Source organism: Callospermophilus lateralis, chromosome 9, assembly GCF_048772815.1.
Source record: "Callospermophilus lateralis isolate mCalLat2 chromosome 9, mCalLat2.hap1, whole genome shotgun sequence".
NCBI lineage: Eukaryota > Metazoa > Chordata > Mammalia > Rodentia > Sciuridae > Callospermophilus > Callospermophilus lateralis.
The window spans coordinates 87,051,420-87,071,389 of record NC_135313.1 but is presented as its reverse complement, the minus strand read 5'-3'; the positions used below and the strand labels follow the sequence as shown (position 1 = coordinate 87,071,389).

Sequence of the window (19,970 nt, the reverse complement as noted above, 5' to 3'; positions counted from 1 at the left end):
CCCATATTTTGAGAAATCAAGACCTTAATTAGTCATTCCAATATAGAGAAATCATTTCTACGTTTTAAAATTAGTGACAAGAGCAGAACTCATTATCTTCCTTCTAAAGGCTTACCAATGGTTTCTCTGCTACCTGTTCATTTCCTTCTCTATTTTCACCATAGGGACTTAGAAAACATGCTGAGATTTTAGTAAAATAATTAGATTGAGACAGTCACAAATCCAAATAAAATGACAAAGTGCCCATCTCAGATCAATCTTTCAGTGACTGTTTCTTCCATACTTGCCTATCCACTGTCCTTCTGCATTTAAAAAATCTACTTTGAGGCAGCTTGATCAGAACTCCTGTCTTGCTTTCATCCTTCATGTCTCTTGTCCCTTCATTCCTCCTCACCTAGGTTCACCACCCACGTTGATGTGTCCTGTGGGTCAGAACATTTGGCGCCCAAAGATTGGGGCTGGAGCCTTTGACTGAGAAGGAACACCATCCTCCTGGGACACTTGGCCAAGCGGAGCTCGCGATCGCTTTGGCAGACACGACCGAGAGACAGATCCAGGAGGAGAGTGGGGACGACGCACAGTCTCTGAGGATGGAAGGAAAGTACAACACAGAACCTCTATAGTACCTAATTTGAGCCATTGGGACAGAGTTAGGCCTGAGTCATCTCCAGGGTCCCTCATCTGCTGCAGAAGGTTCACAGAGACTCTTCTCTCCTGTTTAATTGGCATCTATTCAAAAATTCCGGATCCAACATGGCGGCCGGCGAGGAAGCTGCACTTTCAATATCTCCACATTAACGGGATCAGAAACACCAATTAAAACAGCTACATTCTACCTACTGAGGATCTTCTAGCAAAATTCCGTTGAAAGGAGACCTGCCGAGAATTAGTAAGTTTATTAGACGTGACAGTTTGCCCCAGACAAGTGAAACTTGACCGGCAGCGCGGGCTCAGAGTCCAATCCCGCGGCCACCCGCCGCTTCTGCAAGCGGCAGGCGGCCCAGAGCAGCGCGGCAGAAGGGTCCCCGCCCGGCCAGCAGACAGCTCCCGCCATCCCAGCTACCCTGGCGGCCCTGCTTTCGCTCGGCGAACAGCCACCCCACCCGGCTGGTTCTTAGCCACGCGGCTGCAGTCACCCGGCTTTAGAAGCGGTCCCCGGCGGCCCTGCTCGGCGAGAAGGGTCCCCGCCCGGCCGGCAGACAGCTCCCGCCATTCCACTCTTGTTCTGCAAACAGCCACCCCGCCCGCTTGGTTCTTAGCCACGCTGCTGCAGCCACCCGGCTTTACAAGCACCCCCGGCGGCCCTGCTCGGCGAGAAGGGTCCCCGCCCTGCCGGCAGACAGCTCCCGCCATTCCGATCTTGTTCTGCAAACAGCCACCCCGCCCGCCTGGTTCTTAGCCACGAGGCTGCAGCCGCCCGGCTTTACAAGCGCCCCTGGCGACCCTGTTCGGCGAGAAGGGTCCCTGCCCGGTCGACAGACAGCTTCCGCCATCCCGGCTACCCTGGCGGTCCCGCTCTTGCCCTGCAAACAGCCACCCCGCCCGCCTGGGTCTTAGCCACGCGGCTGCAAACACCCGGCTTTACAAGCGCCCCCGGTGGCCCTGCTCGGCGAGAAGGGTCCCCGCCAGGCCGGCAGACAGCTCCAGCCATCCCGCTCTTGCTCTGCAAACAGCCACCCCGCCCGCCTGGTTCTTAGCCACGAGGCTGCAGCCGCCCGGCTTTACAAGCGCCCCCGGCGGCCCTGCTCGTCGAGAAGGGTCCCTGCCTGGCCGACAGACAGTTTCCACCATCCCGGCTACCTTGGCGGCCCCGCTCTCGCCCTGCAAACAGCCACCCCGCCCGCCTGGGTCTTAGCCACGTGGCTGCAGCCACCCGGCTTTGCAAGCGCCCCCGGCGGCCCTGCTCGGCGAGAAGGGTCCCCGCCCTGCCGGCAGACAGCTCCCACCATTCCGCTCTTGCTCTGCAAACAGCCACCCCGCCCGCCTGGTTCTTAGCCACGAGGCTGCAGCCACCCGGCTTTACAAGCGCCCCCGGCGGCCCTGCTCAGTGAGAAGGGTCCCTGCCCGGCCAACAGACAGTTTCCGCCATCCCGGCTACCCTGGCGGTCCCGCTCTTGCCCTGCAAACAGCCACCCCGCCCGCCTGGGTCTTAGCCAAGCGGCTGCAGCCACCCGGCTTTACAAGCGCCCCCGGCGGCCCTGCTCTGCGAGAAGGGTCCCCGCCCTGCCGGCAGACAGCTCCCGCCATTCCGCTCTTGCTCTGCAAACAGCCACCCCGCCCGCCTGGTTCTTAGCCACGAGGCTGTAGCCGCCCGGCTTTACAAGCGCCCCCAGCGGCCCTGCTCATCGAGAAGGGTCCCTGCCCGGCCGGCAGACAGCTCCCACCATCCCGGCACTCCTGGCGGCCCGCCCGCTCTGCGAAGGGTCACCCCACCCGGCTCTTAGCCACGCGGGCGCCATCTGCCTGGCTCTGTGGGCGCCCCCGGCGGCCCAGCGCAGCCAGAAGGGTCCCCGCCTGGCCCGACAGAAGGCACGTGCCCATCCGGCTCTGCTAACGGCCCTGCCCACCCGGGAAAGGGCTCCCCCCCTTGAGAGGATGGGAAGGAAATCTAACCAAGCCTCTATGAATTAGCGAACTGGGATCTAAAACCAGAGATTGTGTCAGACCAGAGACAAGCCAGTTCCACCTCTCCCTTCGGTCACTCCTGCAAGGAGCCAGGGGCCCGCCATAGCAGAGAGGGGAAGTCACCAAAGATCGGCCAAAGAGATTCCTTCCCAGCGGATTCTAAATTAGCAGGAGCGGCGAGGGAGCCGGCCGGAGCTGAGGCGGCGCTGACGCAGGAGCCGGCGGGAGCCGCGCGGCGCGGGTCTCCCAGCTACAGCTCCCACCAGTGCTGACAACTGAGGTCTCTTGCACCAGATACGGGGGCGTGGCTACCAGAAGGTAAGCAAATTTGCTGGGGGTTCTCAGCCCCAAGCTCTACAAACTTAGGGCCTGAGGGAGGCAAACAAGGAGAGTGTGCCCAGGCACTAATGAAACAGCTGCTCCACGCGTGTGCAAGGTAGGCGGAACCGTGACCACCAACAAAACAGGCCAGTGGCCCGCCAGATACATCGCCCCGGTCGGGGGAGGGGCAGAGCCGCCACCAGCGCCTTTTAGGTAGACAGATCTGCAACCGACAGACAGAACAGGCCTAGTGGCCAGCGGAGGGGCAAAGCCGCTGCTCACGCCTGCAAGGTAGGCGGACCTGTGACCACCGAAAGAACAGGCCCATCGAAAGTACAGGTACAGAGGCCTCCTGGCGTGGAAGGCACATTACCTCAATTGGAGGAGGGGCAGAGCCACCGCCAAAGCCTGCGAGGGAGACTTTGCAGCTATACAAGAGCAATATAAATATATAGGGGGAAAAATCAATAACACAACAGTTTCACCAAGCAGAAAGAAACGCGATCAGTATGAAAAGACAAGGAAAGAAAGGACCACAAGCAATGCAGGTCAACTCAACTTTAGAAGAGGTAATATCTGCAGCAGATGGAATGTCAGATAAAGAATTCAGGATATACATGCTTCAGATGATCTGGAGTCTCAAGGAAGACATCAGACAGCAAAATCAGACAATGAAAGACCACTTCGACCACTTCGACAATAAATTACATAAACAAATCCAAGAAGCAAAAGATCAATTATACAGGGAGATAGAGGTTATAAAAAACAAACAAACAGAAATCCTGGAAATGCAGGAAACAATAAACCAACTTAAAAACTCAATTGAGAATACTACCAGCAGAGTAGAACACTTAGAAGATAGAACATCAGACAATGAAGACAAAGTATTTCAACTGGAGAAGAACATAGACAGCTCAGCAAAGCTGTTAAGAAACCATGAGCAGAACATTCAAGAAATATGGGATAACATAAAGAGACCCAACTTAAGGGTCATGGGGATACAGGAAGGTATTGAGGTCCAAACCAAAGGAATGAGCAATCTATTCAACGAAATAATACGAGAAAACTTCCCAGACTTGAAGAATGAGACAGAATCCCAAATCCTAGAAGCCTACAGGACGCCGAGTGTGCAAAATCATAAGAGATCCACACCTAGACACATTATAATGAAGATGCCCAACATACAGAATAAGGAGAGAATTTTAAAAGCTACAAGAGAAAGGAAGCAGATTACATTTAGGGGTAAACCAATCAGGATAACAGCTGATCTTTCAACACAGACTCTGAAAGCTAGAAGATCCTGGAATAACATATTTCAAACACTGAAAGAAAAGGGGTTCCAACCAAGAATTGTGTATCCCGCGAAATTAAGCTTCAGGATGGAAGATGAAATTAAAACCTTCCATGATAAACAAAAGTTAAAAGAATTTGCAGCTAGAAAACCAGCTCTTCAAAACATCCTCGGCAAAATATTACAGGAAGAGGAAATGGAAAATATCAATGAAAACCAACAGCGGGAGGTAGTACAGTAAAGGTGGGGGGGAATAATCAAAGAGGAAAACAAATCATGTTTAGTAACACAAATAAACAAATATGGCTGGAAGAACAACCCATATCTCAATAATAACTCTAAATGTTAATGGCTTAAACTCACCAATTAAGAGACACAGGCTAGCAGAATGGATCACTAAACAAGACCCAACAATATGCTGCCTTCAGGAGACGCATTTGATAGGAAAAGACATACATAGACTGAAGGTGAAAGGTTGGGAAAAATCATATCACTCATATGGACTTCGGAAACAAGCAGGAGTGTCCATACTCATTTCAAATAAAATAGATTTCAAGCCAAAGTTAATCAAAAGGGATGAAGAGGGACACTACATACTTCTCAAGGGAACCATACACCAACAAGACATAACAATCATAAATATATATGCCCCAAACAATGGTGCAGCTATGTTCATCAAACAAACTCTTCTCAAGTTCAAGAGTCTAATAGACCACCATACAATAATCATGGGAGACTTCAACACACCTCTCTCACCACTGGACAGATCTTCCAAACAAAAGTTGAATAAGGAAACTATAGAGCTCAATAACACAATTAATAACCTAGACTTAATTGACATATATAGAATATACCACCCAACATCAAGCAGTTACACTTTTTTCTCAGCAGCACATGGATCCTTCTCAAAAATAGATCATATATTATGTCACAGGGCAACTATTAGACAATATAAAGGAGTAGAGATAATACCATGCATATTATCTGATCATAATGGAATGAAATTGAAAATCAACGATAAAAGAAGTAAGGAAAAATCATGCATCACTTGGAGAATGAACAATAGGTTACTGAATGATCAATGGGTTATAGAAGACATCAAGGAGGAAATTAAAAAATTCTTAGAGATAAATGAAAACACAGACACAACATATCGGAATCTATGGGACACATTGAAAGCAGTTCTAAGAGGAAAATTTATTGCTTGGAGTTCATTCCTTAAAAAAAGAAAAAACCAACAAATAAATGATCTAATACTTCAACTCAAAATCCTAGAAAAAGAAGAGCAAAACAACAGCAAAAGAAGTAGAAGACAAGAAATAATTAAAATCAGAGCTGAAATTAATGAAATTGAAACGAAAGAAACAATTGAAAAAATTGACAAAACTAAAAGTTGGTTCTTTGAAAAAATAAATAAAATCGACAGACCCTTAGCCACGCTAACAAAGAGAAGAAGAGAGAGAACTCAAATTACCAGCATACGGGATGAAAAAGGCAATATCACAACAGACACTTCAGAAATACAGAAGATTATCAGAAATTATTTTGAATCCTTATACTCCAATAAAATAGAAGATAGTGAAGGCATCGATAAATTTCTTAAGACATATGATTTGCCCAGATTGAGTCAGGAGGATATTGACAACCTAAACAGACCAATATCAATTGAGGAAATAGAAGATACCATCAAAAGACTACCAACTAAGAAAAGCCCAGGACCGGATGGGTATACAGCAGAGTTTTTCAAAACCTTTAAAGAGGAATTAACACCAATACTTTTCAAGCTATTTCAGGAAATAGAAAAAGAGGGAGAACTTCCAAATTCATTCTATGAGGCCAACATCACCCTGATTCCTAAACCAGACAAAGACACTTCAAAGAAAGAAAACTACAGACCAATATCTCTAATGAACCTAGATGCAAAAATCCTCAATAAACTTCTGGCGAACCGGATACAAAAACATATCAAAAAAATTGTGCACCATGATCAGGTAGGATTTATCCCTGGGATGCAAGGTTGGTTCAATATACGGAAATCAATAAATGTTATTCACCACATCAACAGGCTTAAAAATAAGAACCATATGGTCATCTCGATAGATGCGGAAAAAGCATTCGACAAAGTACAGCATCCCTTTATGTTCAAAACTCTAGAAAAACTAGGGATAACAGGAACATACCTCAACATTGTAAAAGCAATCTATGCTAAGCCTCAGGCTAGCATCATTCTGAATGGAGAAAAACTGAAGGCATTCCCTCTAAAATCTGGAACAAGACAGGGATGCCCTCTCTCACCACTTCTGTTCAACATAGTTCTCGAATCACTGGCCAGAGCAATTAGACAGACGAAAGAAATTAAAGGCATAAAAATAGGAAAAGAAGAACTCAAATTATCACTATTTGCAGATGACATGATTCTATACCTAGCAGACCCAAAAGGGTCTACAAGGAAACTATTAGAGCTAATAAATGAATTCAGCAAAGTGGCAGGCTATAAAATCAACACGCATAAATCAAAGGCATTCCTGTATATCAGCAACAAATCCTCTGAAATGGAAATGAGGACAACCACCCCATTCACAATATCCTCAAAGAAAATAAAATACTTGGGAATCAACCTAACAAAAGAGGTGAAAGACTTATACAATGAAAACTACAGAACCCTAAAGAGAGAAATAGAAGAAGATCTTAGAAGATGGAAAAATATACCCTGTTCATGGATAGGTAGAAGTAACATCATCAAAATGGCGATATTACCAAAAGTTCTCTATAGGTTTAATGCAATGCCAATCAAAATCCCAACGGCATTTCTTGTAGAAATAGAGAAAGCAATCATGAAATTCATATGGAAAAATAAAAGACCCAGAATAGCAAAAACAATTCTAAGCAGGAAATGTGAATCAGGCGGTATAGCTATACCAGACTTCAAACTATACTACAGAGCAATAGTAACAAAAACAGCATGGTACTGGTACCAAAACAGGCAGGTGGACCAATGGTACAGAATAGAGGACACAGAAACCAATCCACAAAACTACAACTATCTTATATTTGATAAAGGGGCTAAAAGCATGAAATGGAAGAAGGATAGCATCTTCAACAAATGGTGTTGGGAAAACTGGAAATCCATATGCAACAAAATGAAACTGAATCCCTTTCTCTCACCATGCACAAAAGTTAACTCAAAGTGGATCAAGGAACTTGATATCAAATCAGAGACATGGCGTCTGATAGAAGAAAAAGTTGGCTATGATCTACATACTGTGGGGTCGGGCTCCAAATTCCTCAATAGGACACCCATAGCACAACAGTTAATAACTAGAATCAACAAATGGGACTTACTCAAACTAAAAAGTTTTTTCTCAGCAAAAGAAACAATAAGAGAGGTAAATAGGGAGCCTACGTCCTGGGAACAAATCTTTACTCCTCACACTTCAGACAGAGCCCTAATATCCAGAATATACAAAGAACTAAAAAAATTAGACAATGAGATAACGAATAACCCAATCAACAAATGGGCCAAGGACCTGAACAGAAATTTCTCAGAGGAGGACATACAATCAATCAACAAGTATATGAAAAAATGCTCACCATTTCTAGCAGTCAGAGAAATGCAAATCAAAACCACCCTAAGATACCATCTCACTCCAGTAAGATTGGCAGCCATTAGGAAGTCAAACAGCAACAAGTGCTGGCGAGGATGTGGGGAAAAGGGTACTCTTGTACATTGCTGGTGGGACTGCAAATTGGTGCGGCCAATTTGGAAAGCAGTATGGAGATTTCTTGGAAAGCTCGGAATGGAACCACCATTTGATCCAGCTATTCCACTACTTGGTCTATTCCCTAAAGACCTAAAAAGAGCACACTATAGGGACACTGCTACATCCATGTTCATAGCAGCACAATTCACAATAGCAAGACTGTGGAACCAACCTAGATGCCCTTCAATAGACGAATGGATAAAAAAAATGTGGCATTTATACACAATGGAGTATTACTCTGCATTAAGAAATGACAAAATCATAGAATTTGGAGGGAAATGGATGGCATTAGAGCAGATTATGCTAAGTGAAGCTAGCCAATCCCTTAAAAACAAATGCCAAATGTCTTCTTTGATATAAGGAGAGTAACTAAGAACAGAGTAGGGAAGAAGAGCATGAGAAGAAGATTAACATTAAACAGGGATGAGAGGTGGGAGGGAAAGGGAGAGAGAAGGGAAATTGCATGTAAATGGAAGGAGACCCTCAGGGGTATACAAAATTACATACAAGAGGAAGTGAGGGGAAAGGAGGGAAAATATAAGGGGGAGAAATGAATTACAGTAGAGGGGGTAGAGAGAGAAGAGGGGAGGGGAGGGGGGAGGGGGGATAGTAGAGGATAGGAAAGGCAGCAGAATACAACAGACTCCAGAATGGCAATACGTAAATCAATGGTTGTGCAACTGAAGTGATTCTGCAATCTGTATATGGGGTAAAAATGGGAGTTCATATCCCACTTGAATCAAAGTGTGAAATATGATATATCAAGAACTATGTAATGTTTTGAACAACCTACAATAAAAATTAATTAAAAAAAAAAAATTCCAAAAAAAAAAAAAAATCTACTTTGAAACTGTTTATAAAGCTAGTTTCTGTGCATGTTTAGAGTCACTGATGGGGCGCTGGGTTTGATCCTCACAAGTTTTCTCTGTTCTCTCAATATAATCTGATCAGGCTTTATTAATTGCAGTTTCCCTTCTAGTCAGTATTTCTGTCACTGTCTTTGCACTACTAACGTTCCCCCCCCCCTTTGGTACAGGAGAAGGAACCCACAGGTGCTCTACCACTGCACTAAATCCCAGCCCTTTTTAATTTTTATTGTGAGAGAGAGTGATGCTAATTTGTCCAGGCTGGCCTCAAACAGGTATGCACTACCTGGCCCAGCTCTGCTTCTTTTAAATGGAAAACAATAGCTTGTTTTCACTAATAATAACTTTTTTAAAAGTCTCATTTTATTTTTCATCTTCAGATTTCTAAAATTTCAAATTATACCAGGTGCTGATCATTTCAAGACTGATCTATTGCAATGACCTCAAGATTTTATTTTTTAAAAATCTATTTACTATGTTGAAGAAAATATTCTGCATGATTTATATATGTAACAGGGGAAAAAAACTATTAAAAATTCCATATTAAGATTAGAAAAAGTAGCACAGAGGACAAAAAGTGAATAAAAACTATCATCCTGAGGCAGTAAGTCTTGTATACTCTTTTTGCTTTGTGCCAGAGCCATTCCTTTTTGAAAATTCTTTGTCATCTTTTATATTACAAGTGGGAATTCATTATAAAGTATATAAAATAAAATCTGTTATAAAATAACAGATCGTTGTGTCAGAAAGACCTTTCTAAAACATGATGCTGTGGTGTGTCATATTTCAAGTGTCACCAGTTTTCCTCTACTGCTTATAGAATGAATTTCAAGCTCCTAGCTAAGTATGTCATGTTCCTGGAAATTATTTCATGGTTAAACCATTGCCCAATACTCCTCCACAAGTACCAGTTGTAATACACAGATCCCCAAAGCACCTGCCATATTTCCTCTTAACTCATCTTTTTCCTCAAAATAGACAGAAGCCCTCAAGGGTAGGAGCTATCCTCGAAAACCTTCCTCTTACTCCCCAGGAACAGGGAGAATTCCACAGTAAAAACAACAGATGAGAAACAAAAGGCAAGGAGAAGATAGGAGAGAATTAATCAAATTTAGTTTTCTTAATAACATCATGTACTATCTATCAAAGTCTTCATTTAGAGAATTTAATGTATATTCTAGAACATTCAGGAAATACCCTGCTATAGTTTCAGAAGATATCATAAAGATGATAAAGTAGATCAAAAGTCATGGTAAAATAAATCATTTGTCTACTTCTGTCTGGCTCTTCATCCTGAGAAAATTTATTATCCAAGTAAGAGGTGCTGTTACAAAGATGGAATGATTATTATAACATAGGCCACCCTATAACATAGTACAATAGAAACACCCAGACCTTAATTGTAGAGCAACATTAATTAAGCACATAACACATGCAGAAAGCATTCTTGTGGTTGGAATGAAATAGATAAGTCAGATTCTACCTTCTACTTGGAAGAATTTAAAATCTACTGTATAGACATAGGCATATGGTTTTAAAAGGCCATGGAGCAGAATAGGCAGCATTCCCAGGCCAATTTCATAGAAATATGTTTCACATACAAAGGCCACATGCTGAGGAGAGGTCAACTCCCACCATAAAATACAGAATGCCATAGAACAGGATGAAAGATGTAAAAACACACAAACACATACACAGAAGATAAGATGAAAAGGACAATTTTGTGGAAATGCACATTTAAAATGATAAACAAAAAACAAATGCCCATATAAATAAATCTAACCATTCCAAGAAAATATAAGAAAAAAGGAAGATGTGGAGGAAATGTTCACAAGTTATTTTCGGCTTTTGTTTGAAATAAGCAAGTAAAACATAAAAACTAACAGTGCTGTCTTGTTTTGACCACATGAAGAATTGTTGTTGCTATGGGCAAGAAGCAATGACATATATTATAAGAAGTATTCTGGAGTCTAGCCATATTGTCATTTAAAAAACAGTAAGGGCCTAAATTGATATGATTTCTAAAGCAATGTAACATTTGAGTTAAGACATTTAGGTTTTACTTTTTTAAAAAATTCAAATGATTTTAAAAACTAATTTTCTTCTGTTTTGGAAATAATACAAATTAGACAGAAAATTATATTTATAAAAATCAGCATTACCCAAATCCCACCAACATATACCATTGCTGCCATTTTGATGTACTTTAAGATTTTACTCTGTGTATGTATTATACAAAGACATATAAACATATATATTTATGTTATATATAGTAACATGTATATTTGTGTGCTTTTCATAAAACTGTATTATGCTTATGCATTTATATATTTTTACCCCAAAATTAGATATGATACTTATTCCTACTCATGTATATAGGTATTTGTTGATGAATGAATATAATAAAAGGAATACTGGCAGTGGTTTTTTTTTTCATTTTCAAAGGCAATAATATAACTAAGTGAGGTGGTGCATACCTCTAATCCCAGAGACTCAAGAGACTGAGGCAGGAGCATTGCTAGTTGGAGGCTAACTTTAGCAACTTAGTGAGATCCTGTCTCAAAAAAAATTAAATTTAATTTAAATAAAATAAAGGGTTGTAAATGTAGTGTAGTGATAAGCCACCCCTCGGTAAAACCCAGTAACAAAAAATAAAAGGTATACTAATAAATCAAGGACAGGCCTTTTCTCTCTCCTGATATTAGGCATAGGTAGGATATTTGTATAGCTAGACAAAGTCTAGCATATTGTTTTGAAGTATCAGGTAAATAAGTCATAAAGCCATACAGAAATATTAAATGGAAATATTTGTTTATGGCCAAGAATTTTACGATAACTCCCTCAGTTGTGCCATAGTGTGTAAACAGTTGGTTTTCTGTTATAATTTATTTTTGCTGCTAGTGGGAATTTCTGTCTTTTCAGTGTCTTCTATGTGTTTCAGAGAAATTATGGAAGAATTTATGTTGGGCTGTTAGTCTGACCCAATTTTAAGCCAGTTTCTAGACAAAATCCCAATAGGACTCACATTAAATTCAATGTCATTCATAGTTTTGCAGTATATTAGTGAACAATTAGTCCAAAACCACTACTTTTCACCCAAGGAAAATGTGACAATGAATAATATAAGTTGTCCAATGAAATAGCTAGTTTGAGTCATAAAATCTAGGACTTTAAACCCCATATTTCCAATTGTAAGTGTGAGGCATAGGAAATAAGACTATACCAAAGATGCTGCATATACAAGTTTTCATTCTCAGAAAAATATAGTAAAAGAATAAACAAACATTCTAATTACTGAATAATATAAGTTTGGCCAGTAGTTCTAGTCAATAGAGTACTGGATAACTATTTAGAATAAAACTATTTATTTAGGGGCTGGGGATGTTTGTAAAAAGAAACTGAATAAGAAATACTATAATAGGGGCTACTATTGTCAAACTTATAATTTAAAATAACAGAATTATAGATATGTTACCTCTAAAATATCTATGGTCTAATAAAATTAAAAAAATGTACCTAACATTCACTTTGAGAAGTTCTTTTATTTTAGTCTGAAAATGAATAATTTAGATCATTCTCTGTCTGTCCAAATGGAGAAAGTGTTGACTTAGTTGTCTTTAGGTACACAGAGAACTTTAAGTGATTTTGCAAAAGAATTAATATTACAAAAAAAATGAAGCATGTACAAAAACAAATATGGATTTTTAAATCTTTGCTACTCTTTACTACAATGTTATAAATCTCACTCAACAGCTGCTTTCAATAAATAGAAGTTTAAAGTTTGATATATCCAAGGATACTTGAACAAATTACCTAACATAAAATACATGTCACACAGTGACATCACCAAGGTTTCAAAATAAAAGCTATAAGTCTGTAATTATTATACTGGTCAAATTCAAGCACAAATAAAGGACTTATTAGTGGCACTAAATGACCATTATCAGTCTCATTTGCCCCCACACAGAATTTCTTTTGTCTAGAGAAGTTTTTACATGTACATCGTCTTGAAGAAGAGGAAACTAAGACTTAGAAAGTCTAATAGACCACAGCAAAATTAACTAGAGAAATGAACACATAAACCCAGTTAATTCTAGCTCCAAAAGCTACATTCTTTCCATTCACTATATCTTGCAGAATCAAGAGACCTCCATCACTATCTGTCTCACCTTTAAGAGTAAAGACACTAACCAATAAATCGATCCCACTAGGGCTGTCAATATAGGTTACAGTTAGGAGCAGAATAAGAACTGTAAGCAGAAAAAGAAAATCAAGGCATCCCTTCATCCGTTTGCTGAGAAATAACACCTAAATATCAAGCTAATTATTTTCACGTTCTAATTTCCACAAAGCATTAGATCACAGTTCAGGCTAGTATTTTGTCCCTTTCAACAAGGATTGCCTTTTCTTCAGTTTCCAGTGACACATGATTCAGTTCCATCTGACACCTCACCAGAAGCACCTTGAAATTCTATATTTCTACAAATAGCTTCTTCAAGGCCACATGGGCTTTTCCTTACAGTTGTCTTACATTAATAGAGAAGAATCCTAGAAGCACTATAGCACTGAACTACATCCTCAGTCCTTTGTACTTTGAGCCCTGTCTTGATAAGTTGCTCAGGTTAGCCTTGAACTAGAGATCCTCCTGCCTCAGCTTCTGGAGGACCTGGGACTACAAGCATGCACCATTGCCCCTGGAAGAATCCAGGCTTCAGACTTTTTCAAACCTGTGTTTCAAAACTCTACCACATTTACCTACTACTCAATTCCAAAGCCATTTCCACATTTTTAGGTGTATGTCACAGAAGAATTCTACTTCTTGGTACTTAAACCTGAATTTGTTTGATACAGTTGCTATAACAAAACACTGCACAGTGGATTGATTAAAGAACAAATATTTTCCCAAAGGTTGGAACTCTGAGACCAAGTTATCAATATATTTGGTTTCTTCTGGGGCCTCTCCTTGGCCAATAGACAGCCACTGTCATGATGATGTCCACATGTTCAACTCTCTATGCTTGTAGCATATCTGATATCTGTCAGTCTTTGTTTTAATCTCCTCTCCTTATAAGGACAATGGTCAGACTGCATTAGGTCCCAAACTAATGACCCCATTAACTCTTTCACCTCTTTAAAGGCCCTGTCCCCACCCTCCCAAACAAATACAGTTCTATTCTGAGGTACTCCTGGAAGACAGCACATCACACCCAAAACTGAAGGTGGCAGATCCAGTTGGAGGTAGCAGCTGCACTTCATGGCTTTTGGCCCTCCTGTATTTAGACCTTAGGCTGAAGATCAACAGTTTTAGCACTGAAGGTTGCATCTGGACCCACTGAAACTGAGGAGTTGGTTGGTCACAGTGTTATTGGAAACTGAAGGAAAGAGGACTCCTGTTATAAAGTAGCAAAGAAATAGGATGCTAGGGCTTTCACTTATTAGTTTGGGGAGTAGGAAACACAATTCAGTCCATAAATGCACAAAACCCAAAATTTACATATATTTTTCCATTACAGAAATTTGATTCTTTTCTTTTAAAGAACTTTAGTTAAGTACAATTCCAACTATATTTACTGCTCACTTGTCATGTGACACACAAAAGTGATACCTGAGTTGAGACCAATGGTACAAGAAAAGCTAACTAGAGGCACTGGGTTTCAACAAGCTGTCCAAGAAAAGACTCTGTGGAGCTGGGTGGGGCTCTGTGCCCACTGTCAGACTGTTTGTGTGCTGGAGGGAAGCAGAGGCAGTGTAGGTAGAGGACCTACAAACACTTTTTGGTGGCTGACAGGTACTGTGGTTACTGCCAGGAAGTAATGCTACAAGAGTAGGTCTATGGTATTTAAAAAAAATAAAATTAAATATGATGTAATAAAAATTTTAACCCTAGGGAGGACCCTTAGAATCAGGAAAGCACAGTCAAGTTACCATATTTAGTTCAATAATTCTTCACAGTATTAATAATTTCTGTAACTTACAGTAAAAATTATTTACTAATAGGTCATCAAAATAACGGTATTTTTAAAATGTAGTTTTAACATTATTCAATATAGGTACTTTGATGCCAAAACCCTCTCAAAATAAATATTTTGAAAAACCTAGATTTTATCCTTTTTTGCTAAGCTTCTCTTTGAAGTTTTCTTTCTCTTCCACACATAGACACAAGTGAAAATGGCCATCAAGAGACAGAAGTGAAGGCTTTCAGAGAAAAGATCTATTCCTTAAATTGAAGGATACAGCCATAAAATTTCTATGTGGGAAAAAAAGAAACCTGTCACCTTCATAGATCTGAATACTTTATAGACTTTCCAAATGTGTATAACTACTGTAAAATTCCAAATAGTTTTTCACTGTATGAAAAAAAGAAAATATACTACCAATGAAACTATAGAAAGCACTGTATTATATTTCTTAAAGCATTTTTTTTTGTTTCCTATAAAGGCTTTTAGATGAAATGGTACATAGTAACTTTTCATTTAGGATACATGCTCACTATCACTGAGACCTGATGCTGAACCTATGTTTCCAGAAATCTCCCTGAATGAAGAGTCAACTACTAGGAAGATATTCTGAGGTATGCATCCTCCCTTATCTGGATTACTTTGTATTGCACTGATCATAGACACTTTATGTTAAGTTTATTTATATTATGTGTTAGTATCATATGAATTATAACAATCCAGAAGAATATTACAAATTTTTCCGGATTCTAGAAATATTACATTTAAGAGACATGAGCATGAAATCTGTCTGAAACATCTTTCTAGCCAGCGTAGCCCAAGAATATTGGCCTTTAATAAATAGTGAAAGTACAGTTCTCTTGAATACTTATATGAACCTTGTTATAAAGATCTTTTTTTTGCTTCGACCTTACCTATTGTTTTTCCTTTATTTATTCCATAATGAAACTCTGAGGAGGGCATGTACAGTTTTCTCTACCTCCTCAACTCTGACTTAACCAACTAATGTGAAGTTTCTGCCTGTATAAGGCCTTTGACACATCTCCCATAACGGCTGTTAAGGTCTGTAAACAAGTCAGATTGGCACCTGTTATTTTGCCAGAGAAATGTTAGAGTCTGTAAATAAGTCTGCATGGCGCCTGGCAAAAATTTCTATTTTCTTCATATTTACTTTTTCAGACTCCTATAAACAATATTAAAACATTAGCATTTCCTAGGATTTCAACTTTAACCTTTTACCCTTCTTTCTGTAAACCCACTCTCATATTATGGCATAAAGTATATCTCACAAACAGGTCCTAACTTATTTTCTTGTCCTTTTCTCCTCCCAGTATGCCACACTGCCTGCTTTCTATCTTTATAACCCTCATTTCTTTCTGTGCTATTCCTTTTTTTTTTTTTTTGGTACTGGGAGTTGAAATAAGGGGCATTAGATCATGGAGCCACATCCCCAGACCTATTTTGTATTTTATTTAGAGACAGAGCCTCACTGAGTTGCTTAGCACCTCGCTTTTGCTGAGGCTTGCTTTGAACTCGCAATCCTCCTCTCTCAGCCTACAAGATGCTGGGATTCCTTCTTTCAAAAAGATTCTGTCATTTCTCCCTTGTAAGTCTACTATGTTTTTTTTTTTTTTTTTTTTTCCGAAAAACTATTAAAATGTCACTTTACCTAAAAAGTCTTTTACTTTTCCACATGGAATCATTAATTAATCTCTGTATTTCATTGTTTTTCAATGGCACTATGATATTTCTATTATAATTGCTGAGTGGCATTTTATTTTTTTAAAATTATTTATCTACCTTAAATGAATTTTAAGTTGTTTGAAAGTATTGCATATTGGAATTAGTGTGGTATAAAACGAGAAGTACAGCATACAGCTATAAACAGGACAAGGACTTTTGAACCTTCCTAGTATTTAATCTTATGTTGTCATCTTTAAAATGGGAATAAATATTAGAGAATAATGGTTATTGTTATATAATTTTCAACATTATACCTGAAATATGTGAAATATATAACACAGTGCTTAACACAAGGTATTTACTTATTCCAGTTCAGTAGTTATTTTCCTTCTAAATTAACCCAATATCTTATTTATCATATGTCAATGTTTGTTTAATGAATGAATGAATGATAATAGAATATTATTCCTCTATGCTTCTTTTATGACTTGCTAGAGAAATACAATATAAGCATTATTCTTACTTACACACTAAATTATAGGGCAGAGGAAACCAAGACACATGCAAAATTTTCATAATTCCACCAAAGGTAGATATTTGTAGAGACATAGGTACATAAAAATAAAAGGTATTCTCTAAACCCCAGTTATAATATAAAATGATATTTATGTTTAAATCCTGTGAATCTGATAATATTTGTTTAGGATGAAAAGTGTCTGATAATATTGTAGGCTTCTAAACCTTGAAAAATAGGTTGTTGTTCTGGTTCTGGACAGGAAATCATCCTGAGACCTAATTACGGGAAAGGGCAAGGGGACTTGAAATCTGTGTATTTTGCCCAAGAACAGTGCCACCATGGCAGGATAAATAAATACTGGGATTCACTGCAGTTATTACAGGCATTCTGAAAATAAAATAAGTCCTTGATCAGTTTTTGGCCAAGGCCTACCCCAGATTTACTAACTCTGAAATATCCATGAATCAGTGTTCTCTCTATTCTTCCTTGCAGTTGCATTCCTTGTTCAATCCCTCATAATTTTTCATTTGAATTGTTGCCAGCCAAACCTTTTGGTGTGGGGTCCCTGAAGCTATACCCAGGGCTTTCCTCTATCTCAATAGGTACTACCTTCAAATCTATACTCCTGCAGCTCAAGCTTTGGCCTCAAATCTCTGACAACTCATTATAAACAAAATAATAAAGTTTAGGTAATGAAATATCTGAATTTTAATACAATGGAGTTGTAAATTCATTACTAGTTACACTGCTGCTACCACCATACAACCTTTATTGCAAGCCAACAATAGCTGCTGCTGATGATATTGAGTGTCAAGGAGGATGCCAAATACGATCCATCTCTACAGCTCAAATGCACATAGCAAAAATAACTTCCACTGATCAACCCAGAAGTGATCCTTGAAATTTCTCAGAGGAAACAGGAGCTTATTTTTCCATAGATACTCAAAACACCTCAAATGGGATGAAGACAGAATGATTCAAACTATGAATTAATCACATTTTTGGAAATATGTTGATATGCATCTCTTTTCTCTGTTACGAAGTTTTACTGGCTAAGACAGTTTTCAGTAAAATTTTAGGAAATCATATTGTACTATTCCATCAGTCCTTTAAATGGAAAAATCAGCTACTAATTAAAAATCATCATTCCAAATATAGTATACAGTAATAGAGTCTTAGAACACCTGTTTCTGTACTTCTGTAATAAAAAACTACTATTCTAGCTCATGTATTTTTAAACTAGACAGTTCCACTAGCATTTCTACTTCTCTCTCTGATATATTTCTAGACACTCTAGCAGTCTGTGGTGCACATACTTATCAGTGAGCGAAGCAAAGGGTAAGTGTGTTTGACACAGATGAGCCCCGAGATTAAGTACACACTGTGAAATGCATGTGGATGTTCATGATTTAAACCAATGAACTGTGGCCTGAAATGATGTCACACGAAGCGCAGCAGGAAGTGGAAGGTTAAACCTACTTGCATCTCGGCTCATTAAACGCAGTTAAAGTGCAAATCCCCTCATTCTGACAGTAGTGATCACAAGGGTTCTCTTTCTGGTCACAGCGCTGACTTTTAAACCCCACAGAGCATCTGTAGAATTTCAGTAAAATACAGCTAAATAAGGCGTCTGACTTTTTTTTTTCTTTTTTCTTTTTTTTTTTTTTGCCAAATATGCGTCAAATTTATTTTATACAAAAATAGTAACATCTGAACAACAATGTTCCCAGGAATGCTTACTTGTATCACATACACACTCATCACATGCTACCCTGACACAGTGAGAAACAGGATGTGGACGTAGATCATATGTGGGCATTACCTTTCTGATCAAAAAGTGTTAATTAAGCACAGCTCTATACAGTGACCACTTAAGCTGGATGATTTTATTTCAATTTGTTAATTCTGGACAATTAGATACTTTGAAGGGGGAGAATACGAAATTACAGATTTTCTTTTGGACATCAAGAACTCTCAATACTTTCCTATGTATTTAGAAACCCCAGACTCGATATGATATATTGGGAAGGAACCAGGGGCTTAATAGGTTTACATAATGCTATACTGTCTAAGCTTTATACAAACATCAAATAGCATTATACATTTGAAAAGATATCTCAAGTTCTTTTGAAAAGAATGTGTACAAGTACCAAGGGATTCATAAAAGATGATTGTCTCTAGGCTTCACATAGCCAAATAAGGTCAATAAAATTGGAACAGTTTTCCCGGACATTTCTAAGTTCAAAGGTCTGCGAATGTCTGAAATGGTATGATGCTAAGAATTGAATGATCTCTTCCTCATGAAATAATTAGCAAATTGATGAAGGAGATTCTGTAGCACATGAGTCAATGAGGGACAATACTTGAGATGTACATGAAACACTCATTTAAAATGTATTACCCTGAGAAAGGAGAAAAATACAATAGGAATTCCATGTACATACAAAATCTATCATAAATTACCCATGACATTATAAAATACTCACAGACACACAGGTACATTTGTCTCAGAGTCCAGCTGGCAAGTGCCACCATTATAACAGTAGCCATCACATAACTGACAGCTAGAGGCAATCTTTCCATTAGTGCAGCTGTAGCAACAAAGAAAAAAACAATCCCATTGTTACTGGCATTGTTATTGTTGAAAGCTGACACAAAATCTCTGCAGATGAGAATATTCATCATCTGGGAATAATGGGGTGGCTGGCTAAAAGTAAGTTTTCAGGAAGATAGATTTGCTGGAGGCCACTTTTTTTAATAGAAATGATGATTAATAATAATTTTTCTTTTGGTAATTTCCATATTTTCAATTCATTCAATTACTATAAAATTTAATTTAGCTAGCTATATCTGTAGATACACACTCTAACCACATATCTGGGAGACACTAGCATCAATATCTTTTTCCTTTTTCACACAATGAGAATATAGTGACATCTGTGTATTATA

The 19,970-nt window shown here is 39.3% G+C and overlaps 1 protein-coding gene across 1 annotated transcript in view; it reads right to left on the bottom strand.

Moving 5' to 3' along the window:
• The window catches only part of Lrp1b (LDL receptor related protein 1B), a 1,566,902-nt gene that overhangs the window by 23,434 nt on the left and 1,523,498 nt on the right, over positions 1-19,970 (bottom strand). Inside the window, exon 86 of the mRNA XM_077110319.1 lies at positions 19,508-19,612. Coding sequence (XP_076966434.1) covers positions 19,508-19,612 — 105 coding nt within the window. The remainder of the gene's footprint in view (positions 1-19,507; positions 19,613-19,970) is intronic.